Source organism: Electrophorus electricus, chromosome 14 (assembly GCF_041902795.1).
Source record: "Electrophorus electricus isolate QZ-2024a chromosome 14, ASM4190279v1, whole genome shotgun sequence".
In the NCBI taxonomy this organism is placed as follows: domain Eukaryota; kingdom Metazoa; phylum Chordata; class Actinopteri; order Gymnotiformes; family Gymnotidae; genus Electrophorus; species Electrophorus electricus.
The window spans coordinates 12,405,164-12,417,404 of record NC_137510.1 but is presented as its reverse complement, the minus strand read 5'-3'; the positions used below and the strand labels follow the sequence as shown (position 1 = coordinate 12,417,404).

At 41.5% G+C, this 12,241-nt stretch overlaps 1 protein-coding gene across 8 annotated transcripts in view; it reads right to left on the bottom strand.

Annotated features, from left to right (window-relative positions):
* Positions 1–12,241, bottom strand: part of scn5lab (sodium channel, voltage gated, type V-like, alpha b) — a 96,925-nt gene that overhangs the window by 17,104 nt on the left and 67,580 nt on the right. For 7 of the 8 annotated variants that reach the window (XM_081697038.1, XM_081697041.1, XM_081697039.1 and 4 more), the window contains 2 exons: positions 10,897–11,352; positions 960–1,080 (listed from right to left, as the gene is read on the bottom strand). In XM_081697038.1, coding sequence (XP_081553164.1) covers positions 960–1,080; positions 10,897–11,352 — 577 coding nt within the window. The remainder of the gene's footprint in view (positions 1–959; positions 1,081–10,896; positions 11,353–12,241) is intronic. The other variant, XM_081697042.1, reaches the window with a different exon arrangement.

Sequence of the window (12,241 nt, the reverse complement as noted above, 5' to 3'; positions counted from 1 at the left end):
TAAAGGTGCTCTATGGGATTCAGTTCTGTTGACTGGGGAGGCCACTGAAGTACACTGAACTCATTACATGTTCAAGTTACCAGAAGACTTGTGTTTTATGACATGCTGTATATGGTGGAAGTAGCCTTTATAAGAGGTAAATTGTAGCCTTAAAGGGATGCTCATGGTCAGTGGTCATACTCAAATAGGATGTGACAATCAATGTTCACTTGGTATTAGGGGGCCCATGTGTGTGCAAAGAAAACATTTCTATGCAAGTTGGGTGCATAGATTCATGCTGTTTATGCCAAATTATGACCTTACCATCTGCATGCAGCAGAAATTGAGATTCATCAGACCAGGCAGCTATGTTCCAATCTTCAACTATTCACTTTCAGTGAGCCTTTGACCACTGTAGCCCCAGATTCCTGCTTGTGGCTGACAGGAGTGGTACCTGATGTGGTCTTCTGCTGTTGTAGCCCTTTTGTTCAAGGTGTGTTACATGTGAGCTGCTCCTCTGCTCATCATGACTGTAAAGAGTGGTTATTTGAGTTACTGCAGCCTTTCTGTCAACTTGATTTACTCTGGCCATTCTCCCCCAACCTCTCTCATCAACAAGGCATTTACACCAGCTGCTCGTTGGATTTTTTTTTCCCCACACCAGTCTGTGTAAACTCAAGACTTTTGTGAGTGAAAATCCCAGGAGATCAGGAGTTGCTGAAATAAACCAGGCTGCCTGGCACTAAGAACCATACAGTGGCCAATGGTCAGTGTCACCTCTGTGATGTTCTGTAAACATAAACTGAGGCTCTTGTTATGTGTCTGTAGTGTGAACCTTGAAGCTTACTAGGTGTTAACATCAAGATTTAAATCATAAACAGTGCAATCATTTTCATGATGAACTTTTTTCTCAGATGTTTTAAAGTTCTTTACAATAAACACTGCCAGCCAGCCTTTCTAGAAGTCTCGAACACACTCACCATCAGGGAAACAATTGTCAGGGTCCAGGTCCTCCTCTGCCATCTCAGAGTACTCATCTTCCTCCTCTCCAGGCTTCCCCAGGTCAACTGTGCTGCCCTCTGACAGGCTGATGGTATCACTCTGAAAGCCAAGAGGACCAGTCTACCAATCATGTCCATAACACTTCGAAATTGCAGTTCTTACACAGCTCTTCTACTGAAAACAGCAACAATGGCAGACATGCTCAGGGTTTACTCTGTTTCAGGTAGCCTGAACAAAGAGTTGAATGTTTCACTGTGTCCATTACAGGGAGTTTTGGTAAGACACTATATGATTATTTTAGCACTAGAGTAGGCTATGCAACAACCCTTGATGTCAGTGTTCAAAATAATAAGTCCTATTCCCCTGCTACGACTACATGACCTGTTATTGATACACTGGTTTGAAAAAGCACTTGCTTTGATAAGGTACTTGGTGCTCACCAAAGTGCTTGAATATTATGGTACATGTTCACTCAGGTTCTTATTTATTCCGCCTCAGGTTTTGCAATTTTAATTCCATTTATGGAAAAAAATATAAAAGATTAATTTACAGCTGACAGGAGTAATTGCTATGTTAAATATTACTGCCCCAACATATTACTGCCACTGGGACTCATTCTGCCGAGGCTGCCTTGGTCTCTCAGGTTGGAAGCCAGCATGGGGTATTACATTCACCATGTATGAACAGACTTTGTAAGCACAGCATCTGCCTCTTTTTCCTGAGTACTTGCAGTGCTGTCATTTCACACAGAGCCTTGGGACAGCACACATAGCTGATATTTATTTAGGCCAGGGGTTAGCACATGTCTCGCTGCACCTTTGGGAGCTGTTTGGGCCCCCATCAAGCATCAATTCTGCCCCATCGTCATATCTGCCTGAGCAAATCGCATGAGACAAAGGCTTTTCAGGCTGCTGTGTGGCATCGTAGGACTGTTGATGCTTGTGTCTGCCAGAATCTAATACCCCATGCCCTCCCTTGTTTGTGAGACCCTCAGGGTACAGTTGTGCCCTCTGGCTTCCCTGGCACAGTAAAAAGCTGACCACATGACGACATGGCTGGCCAGTGCCGCACTGCCCATGGGACACGGCTTGAGATGGAAGGTAGGGAGCTTGTATTTTACATGCCTAATTTGAGAAAGGTAGTAAACGTTTCAATGCTGCCTACATCCTTTTCATATGAGCAGTTAGGCATGCAGCCTTACATTGAAATGAATGGAAAAAAATATTGCACATTACTACACAGTGTAACACAGTAGAGACAAAAATTTGATGCAAATTTAGTCCATCTGCAGTGCTAAGCTCATTGCAAAGCTGCAGATGATGATGGAGGATGGCGTAGGTGTGGGAAGAGAACAGAAAGAGACAGAGGGAGAACAGCAAGGACCAGACCGGGCAGTTGTGGAAATGATGTGCATCACTCGTGACATGTGGCTGCTGGGTCGTGGCTCTGCACCAGTGGCATGACGGCAGTGCGGGACTGTAGAGGAGGTGAAAATAGGCCTGAAGCCACTCGGCCCCAGCCACGGTGGAAATAATACACGCTCACCAACAAGCAGGATTGATTGGCTGCCCAAGACACATTCAGTTGCATTGCTTTAGTGTCTGGGGGAAGTGTTTGCGAAAATTTGACATAGCAAAAAAAGAATGTCTCTTATCTGTAGTGACCTTATTTATGTTGGAAAATCTTTTAGAAATTATTCTGTAAAAAGTGGCATAACTTCAAGGAACGTCAAACAGAATCCTATAATATCTAGGAATCAGCTATCCTAAGCATACGATGAAAATGATTTCTGCCAAGAAACCTTTGTGTTCTCAATCATCCATTGTACTATAATTAGATAAGTAAGTAATCATCTTTTGAGCAAAATAGAAATTGGGATGGGCAAGGTATAAGATACATATAACCTGCTTATTTTTTCGGTTTTTATGCTTTTATCATATAACAATGACATTATCCATTGTTTTATTAAGCAAGTATCAAAACCTGTGCTGTGTTTTAATTTTGAAAAGTACTTGTGTTTCTAAGTTTAAACATAATGAGGTGATTAGTCCATGGCATCAGCCAGTAGCAGAGTACATGTGTTTAGGGAAGCTGAGAAGTGACTTTTAAGTTTAAGAAGCAACACTATATGACACAGACTTTTGGTCACAGTATATCCTGCAAAGTGTTCTCTCTATCTTTGTTCCCATGCACTACACTGTAAATACAAAATAAAGTAAAATTAACAATATGAAGTAATGATATTTTCTAATTCATGGGAATGAAACTTACATTAACAATGGAACTAGCATGTAATAGCATGTGGAAATATAGTCTAATGGGTAAATGAGTGACATGCGCAATTATGTTTTATGATTTCTTCAAATGTAAGAAACATGAGATGAGAAGAGTTTAAGTTATGTCGCAGTATAGTCTTCTAAGCGCTTTCCATATCCCTATTGTTTGTTTTCAGTAAACCCACTTGAACCCTGACATACTTGCCTGGTGCAATTAGTTTTAGATTTTCAAGTGTGTTACATCTTTCATCATGTGTTACAGCTTTCTCAGTTATTCACCATTCTAAGATGGCAAAGAGTGACTTTCTCTGCATCCTTAATGAGGGATCATAATGCTACATTCTTGGCTTCCCATCCTGCAAGCCTGTGGTGCTTGGAAACCCAGCTGAGAGGAGCAGAGATGTTACAAAATCTCATGATGCACTCACCTGTCCACTCAGGCCATAGGCCTGCTCCTCTAACAATAAACAGAGGCCTGTGGCAAGCCAACCTTTACTCCAATTACATACACACACACTGGAGGCTTTGGGGATCAGTTTTCCCATCTACCTCTCCAGACATTGAGAGACAAATGAAAACTCTTCCACTGTATGACTTAATGCGATTGAACTGTAATACAACACGGTTTCAGAGTGCACTCAATAGAGTAGTAATAATACAGTGCAGGCATATGATGATATCATTGCCAGTCATACATAGCGGCTTTCAGGCAGTCCTTTGTGTAGGTCAGCGTGATGTCAGTGATGCTGAGCTCATCCTTATATGAAGCCTATGACAGCCTCTTAGCATATAGACTTTACACATACCCTCCAGTATGTGGCCTATTCTCCTTGGCAGGACATGCATGCATGGAATCCCCTTGTTGAGCATGTTAGAGTTGCACATTCCAGCACCTCTGACCACTACAGAAGCCCTATATATATATCATCCCAGAGGGACTTGAGCCTGTGATGTGGCATTAACACTGTAACCCAATGAAATCAAACCTCCAGACAATGTATAGTTTCTTGGATGAGGGCTGATCAGTACAGTAGTAAGGAGAACCAGATTACTGCTGGGCAAGGATGGCTGAAGACAGCAGACTACGGAGCAGCAACTAAAGAACCCAGCAAGAAATCCATCTGCTTAAGTCTAATCTTCCTTGACCTGTGAAAACATTATATAGAATTACTCCGGAGATAGTGGAGTACCATTATATAAGATGTATTGGACTTGATGGGCCTGGGCAGTCATGCCAAAACAATAAACATCACAGGCCAACTGATAGACTACAGAGTACTAAAACAATAATACAGTCAAATCAGATCATGCAATCAGATTATTTGAAACAACAACCTTTCTATACAGCATCCAAATAGGAAGAATTGCAGTCAGCAAATGTACAGTCCATAACCACAGTGTATTATGCCTGTTTATGGAACATACTTCTGATCTAATTTGCAGAGAGTTCTGCCAGGGTGAATCTAACACAATACCTATTTTTGGGGCTACAGGTTTTGTGGCTAATATACCTTTCATACCTTGAATATTTCATAAATCATAATACAAGTATCTTAGATCTTAAACTATAGTAATAACAAATTCTCATGCTGTTAACCCTGTCACTGGCCATAGGGCTCAACCATTTCAACAGACTGATGCAAGATGCAAGTAAGGAAAACTCACATTCATTACTCAAAATAGCACACTCATCAAATCAACCTAATCATCACAGTCTAAACAGATAATCACACATAGTCCAAGTAAAATAATGTTTATCAACAAAACAACAACAAAATGCACACACACACACACACACACACACACACACACACACACACACACACACACACACACACACACACACATTTTAAAATAGGCCATCCAGATCTGAAATGCATGGACATTTCTAGGAATGTTTCTTTATATTCTGGAAAGAATTACCAGATGAAGTAAGAAATGAAATGTGGACATGGGACAATGTCTCAGGTGCTCTTTATGACACATGAGCAAAAACCTGAGAGTAGGATGAGACAGGTTGCAATAGGATTTTTGGTCTCTTGAGTCTCCTTTTGAAAACCTGAGCTCCAATTAGGTTTCTTTGACTTCAACCTGATGAAAGCTTGTACAAAATGTCTAACTACATCCTTCAATTCAGGGACAGTGCAAGCATGAAATTGCTGAGGGAGGTTTGAACTCAGTTACTCAGCCTGCACCATAAGGCATCAGTGTATCCTTTGTTCAACAAGACAAAAGAAAGAGAAAAAAAAACCTTTTGACACTTTGATACTTTTGCATTATGGATATGCAGTTTATTTTAGTAAATTGGAGTTTGGTCTAGCAAGAGGCTTGGAAGCAAACTGGGCATGCTTAGAAGATGCAGATAAGTTCTGACGCTTGTTGCTGTTACCATCTCAATCCTCCCCCTTCCCCCTTTCTCCTGAGACCTGGATGTAAGTCAGGAGATGAGCTCTTTTTGGTTGTGATATAACATTGACATTAACAGCATCTTCCTTGTGTGGTATATTTGTGAGGAAACCCTGTGTGCATATAGGTTATTCGATGACAGCCAGAATCCAAACTACTCAATTGGGCAAATAATTCAGATACAAAAATAGAATTAGAACTATTACATACAACTGAGTAGGAACTAGACCAAGGAAAGCACAAGTGTACTTTAAGTGTACTAAACTAGATTTCTGTTCTTATAAGAAATCATCATGATCATCAAATTTTAGCTCTGCAGCAGGAAACTTAGGTGCATGTGTATGTGTGTACGCATTTATAGACACGTGCCTATGTGTATGACGTACGCTTTCCATTTTGTCATGCATGTCCCTGGTGATTATGATTGGAGAGAGAAAGTGAAAGAGAGAGCTCACAGAGTTGGCAGATGGAATGTACTTCAGTTTGGGGATACCCAAATACCCAAAGAACCTGAAAGGCAGAAGAGCCACTGCTGTAAAGTACAGAATGAGAGGGAAAAACGTAGACTGCACTGAGAGCAGAAGCAACTGAGAGGACCAAGTAGGGGCGGGGGTGGCAGGTGCACTAAAAGATAACAGAGAGGGAGGGGGTGGAGGACAGGTAAATGAAAAGATAAAAGAGGCAGAGGGAGACAGAATGAGGCAGAACAGGTGTAGAAAAACATTAAAGTGAGAGGACAAATATCGGATGGCTTGAAAAAGCTGTCTAGTCACAGGTGTGTGCCGTGCAGGAGGAGCCTGGTCACAGGCTCCAGCTGGGAAGGGAGCTATGGAGGATGGCCTAGATTAGGCTCCCAGCCTGACCAAGACCTGCTTTTTGTACGATCAGCGAAAATGCAGTGCTGTTACTGCTGTTTCTTGGTAATGTTTCAGAGTTATCATAGATATATAGAGGTCTCGCTATGGGACATGTGGTTCCTACTATTTCAGTGGGCACTCTGGAATTCAACATTCTCAAAACTGTAAACTCAGGTCTTGATAGTCAGCGTTGTTCAGGCAATTGTCTGTTAAAATGTAACACAGTAACCTTGTCTGAATACCAAGTTTTTACAAAGGTGTTTCGTATCAGTTTATGGAGGGTTTTGAGTTACTCTCTTTTAACCTTATACAGATTCCTGCATTATATGTTAGCTTATAGCTAGTCACTTTTATAGATGCACCATTCCTTTGGTTTAGAAAAACCTAAATCCAAGTCCTCAATACTTGGCTAGTGTGACAGAATGTCAGTTCTTTAGCCTGCTTATTTGAATGTGGTTCTCAGAACAACTTAGTATGTAAACTGAATGTAGGCTATGTTATCATTCTGTGTCTACTTGCTCCTGAAATAAATTTTGTAAATGATGTTATCACCTGATTCTTGGAGAAGAATCACTCTCCACACTGTACTGCCTCAGTAAGCAGCTGAGGAACCCTGTCTAACTCCTCCACACTAAGGTACAGGAAAAGAACAAAATCCCTACATAAAAACAATGTTTAGGTAATATGGTTTTGTCTCACTAACATCACTGGAGCTAGAAGTAGAGGATGGATTCTAAAATGTGGAAATTACACTGGGCAACAAAATTTGAACTTTTCTTTTAGTTCCCAAACTAAAATAGATGGACCTTATAGTACATTTTACACTGAATTCAAATCTGTTTTTAGAATTTTTCTTTAAAAATTCATCACAGGGCAATTAACTTTTACATTATATATAATTTATTCATAAACAAGGTTATTATTACACATCTTACTATTAAATGTGTACAAACATACTTCTAAAATGTACAATGTATGGGTTTTGCTTATATTTGGCCTCAGGAACATCCATCTTCACTGTCCAGCAGTAGTTTGCCAAAATAGGGGGGAATATGGTGAAATATCACATCCCATAACACAATAATGTGACAGGCCAGAATTTAATTAAAGTGGGTATTAAATAATCAGCCAACGTGTAGTCCAATTTGGACCAGTATTATTAAATATTCCTCCTAGATTTGCACCAGCAATTATTATTAAAGGCCCATGTCAGTTCACTTATTTGACCCTTTGCATCCAGTTAAGAAAAGCCTCCAAGTTTATAAAAGTGCATGTGTGCATGGGTGTGGATGTGTTTGTATGTGTGCATGAGAGAGAGCTTAGCTCTGTTAGTGTGCAATCATGTAAATCTGAGTTGCTGAGTGCAGTGTATGCTGAGAGGGGGTGTGCGGGAGAGATGGGGCTGAATCAGCTCTGCCATCTCTGTTTGTCTTCTTTGTGTGTGGACACTTCAGCACTGCTCCCTGAGCAACGTGACCATTATGAAAGAGTGTGGTTCTGGAAAAGTCTGTCTGCTTACACAACCGGGGTCACGGGGGTGGGAGGTGGGGTTCTGCAATGAGGGGAAGCTAAGAGCACATGGCAGCATGTCGCTGACACCACATGTGGGCACCACTGACCATCTGATGTGAGGACTGGCATGGGCCTGACCCACTGATGGCTCTAAGAAGAGAGCATGTCCTTTTTCGGAGTGGAGTGCATCTCATGTGTAACTTGCAGCACCATTATTGATCCAGGAAACACTGTGTGGGGCAAGGCATATCCTTCACATATGTGGAAGTTAGAATTTATCCACATACTGTATCTATTGGCATAACAATGGAGTTAAAGAAGTATTTGACATTTCCATCATTAAAAGCATTTTCCGCCTCAACTTCATGAGAATAATTTCATATCTTGTTCAAGGTGAGAGTCAATTTTTAAAAATAAGAGCTGACCAAATATAAAATAATTTTACTGAGTACAATTTTAACATTTTTAACATTCATTTTTCCTTTTTGTTTTTTGTTTTTGAGGCATTGCAAGCAGTGTCTACTTAAAACAAAATGGCTCTGGAGAAAGCAAAACAAACCAGAGGAGAAAATAACCTTTCTGCGTGGGCGTTCTGAATTGCAATTCGTGTGGAGAGAAAGTGCCAGCCTGCCTGATAGCCACTTATTAGCCTCTATGTACTTGGTCCTCTGGCCAGCAGAGGAGAGAACCCCACACCACCCTGGGGGTAGAGAGTTAGAGAGAGACGAAGACAGAGAAAAAGAAGAAGACTAGACGGACTTGCCCTGAGGGGGCATTGTCTGTATCTCTTTAAGCCCGAATTGCAGTACAAGGGTGACTGTGGCCAATCTTGATTCAAGCACACATCTCACTGGTACCATACTGTTGCCTTTAACGGATTAGTAGGGAAGGCTCTCAGCTTTCTGGGAATGCTTAAGAAGACTGCTGTTATCCCTTATATACTGATCATATACTGATCTAGTAAGGCAGCTTTAACTTGATTGGTGAGTCAGGCATTACATTTGCTGTACTGCACTTTGAATCTCCATATATATTGTTATGTAGGTGTTGGTATGATTCAGATAACAGACATAAGATTTGTTTTTTCACACTTTTTTCTGGGTGTATTAAAAATGCATTAGTAGGTGTGGCCAGGAGGGAAGAGGAAGTGAGATGGTGAGACATTCATGTTGCATGTATTCATCCTGAATAACATGGTGTTGTGCACCTGAAAATCATGAAGGCAGTCCTTAGTGAGAGGGGAAGGTTGTTAGAACCTGCAGCTGTCTAGTTCAGTATCAGAGGGCACTTGGTGTTCGAATGCAGTCAAGCACAGAGCCACTTTGCTTTGCACCCAGAGCATTAACTTTACTGCCTAACTCTCATTACACAGCACAAGCCTGGGATGCACTGATAAAACGAAAACAGGTCTACTTCTACGTTATAAATGATAACATAATATGCAGCAAAGACTGAGGTCTCCATATTTAGATGGGTACAATTTTTCTATATTCCAATCACAGGTTAGTTTTTGACCTTGTGTGTGGACATGTTACATAGGGAACACACACTTGGCTTTTGCCTTGTAGAGATCATCAAAAGAACTAACAGAAGCAACAAAGAGGCCCTATCCTGTTTCATGAGCTGCTTATTGTCCATAGAGCAGGTGGCCAAAATGCAGCAGCGTCCAATCAGGGAAACCTGACCTGCTGAGAGCCCATCAGTCAATAACATGTTAGGCAAGTGGACATCAGGTGAGGTCTGTATGGTTTATTTGCTCCCACTGGATCTGATAATGACTCAGGAACAGGAAGAAACATTGAATTGTGATGTTTGAATAGGATAAACCCATAATCTAAGGTTTATTTAAAGAGTATCTGGAGGGCTAGTTCAAAATGAGAGAAAATGAGAAAATGAAAATGAACAGCACTGGATATGCCAGGATGCTTATATATATATATATATATATATATATATATATATATATAGTCACATTCCTTTTTTGGTTAAACATTGTAGAAATGTGTGTCTTTTGTCTTTTTATGTCCCCCCATTTCCCCCATTAGTTTCATTTCCCCTTTCTTCTTGTTCTATGTTAGCAGTCCAAGCTGTTGAATAAAATAATAAAAGAGTGATCATTTGAGCAGAAATTGCATGCTCTGGTTCTTTATATATATATATATATATATATATATATATATATATATATATATATATATATATTTTTATTTATTTTTCTGATAGGTCCTTCATCAGCTGTGCCAGCTATATATATAATAACAAATTTTATAATAGCAATCAAACTTACAGCACCTACGATAAGTAGACTTGACTTTCATCAAAAGAGCACATGCTAGTTCTCTGCAGTGCATGTAACAGCTCTCACCTGTGCACTGTGGTGGATTCCAGTGTATTAAGTGCACTTGGCATGCACAGGCCAGACAGTGAAGAGGTGACTAATGAATTATCCCGTTTAAGACTTGGCATTCATCCAGCACAGAGAGCACAAGGGCGGAATGTTTACCAAAATGTTGGGGTTAAAACACTTATTCATTCCAAGCACTTGGAGTGTCTCATTAAATACAAGTTCAGATGCTTAGATAAATCTCATATATTGAAGTCTAGACAGAGGAGGACATGCAGTCTGAGTGCTTACGGTAAGAACAATGAGCATTTTTCCATTTGCAGACTGGCCAGCCTCTGAATATACACCAACATATATGTCAGCCTGTTAACCTAATCCACAATGAACTCCCAGGTGATTTTTAAACAGCAGACTGCTTACATTACAGCATGTAAGAAATATCTGCAAGTGCCCACCTTTAGGAGCAACTCTGAAAACAATATGACCTCATACACTTTCTGCCTTGGGTCCTCTTACTCACCGGCTTGGTCTCTGCTTCCTCCTCCTCGTCGGAGCTATCACTGGCCTCGTCGTCATCATCCTCTTCAGGGAACTCCACGTCTGACTCGCCGGGTGCTATGGGAACACTGATGGTCAGGTTAGGGTTGGTCATATAGCTGTCGTCAGCAGTGACAGCAGCGGTCCCCTTGTCAGAGGTGCGGCCAATGGTACCCTCCGCGCCGTTCCCCTCGGCCCGCTGCGCCTGCTGGCTGAGGCGCTTCAGCTTGAGCATGGCCCGGGCCTCCTTGGCCTTCTGCCGGCGCCGCTTGAAGTTGCCATTGAAAAAGTCACAGAGAGCGCGGCGCAGCCAGCCCATAGCCCTCTGCAGGCGGGCAATGGCGATCTGCAGGTTGTTCATCTCACCGTCCTCATCCGGCGCTGAGAGGTTGTCCGCACTGAACGAGCTGAGCAGCAGGGCCAAGAAGAGGTTCAGCACCTGGAGATCATCCACACACACCGTTCATGAGGACCTCCCAGGTTTCAGCTAATGGTCACTTTTGGGGCAAGTTTTGGTAGTTAACAATGTCTTATAAAGGGTGCTCGATTTTAAACACAAACTGAAAAACGTACCAGTCTCTCAGCACTGGACAGAAAGCACATGCTGCAGACAGAGCGACTAGGGGAACTGTGACAATAGGCATTTCAGGCAAGGCTCTAAGTGCTATCAGCGGTGCTAGCATTGTTAAACAGCAGGTGGGGATGAGGAGCTGGTTTTAAATGTCATATCCAACTTTGACACTCGCAGAGGGGGTCAAAAAAAGCTATGTTCAATAGGCAACCATGTGTGCGTGGGTATCTGTATGTGAACATGTGGCTTGCTGTGTGTGTGTGTGTGTGTGTAAAGAGAGGGCAGACTGTGATTAAGCAGGCACAGCAACCACATCCTCTATCATGGAATGCTGTTGCTTTGGTAATCAAACGATAACTATGCATGCTGTTCCAATTTCCTCTCAGTAATTATACACACTTATGAATGAAAGCTACCTACAAGAACCATGAAATCAAACAATATAAAACTAAGCATTGCCTGATAATCTTTAGGTTTGGGTTCTTTTTTCTTTTCAATTATCCAGTCAGTATTAGTCATGACCGACTTCCACCTGCTATATGAGTATCTTAAAAGGACTACTAGTCTGCTTTTTGCTTGCTTAGGGATACATCATGGCAGTTACTGCATCTTTTTGACATGCTACTAAGTCATAGGATAGCTGAACAGGAGAGCATGGAATACCCCGTTTCATATAAACGGGTTGGCCGACATGCCAGCATTCTTGAAAGGGGAGGAAATAAGCCATACTTCTCCCCCAGGGACCAGAGCCAGTTGG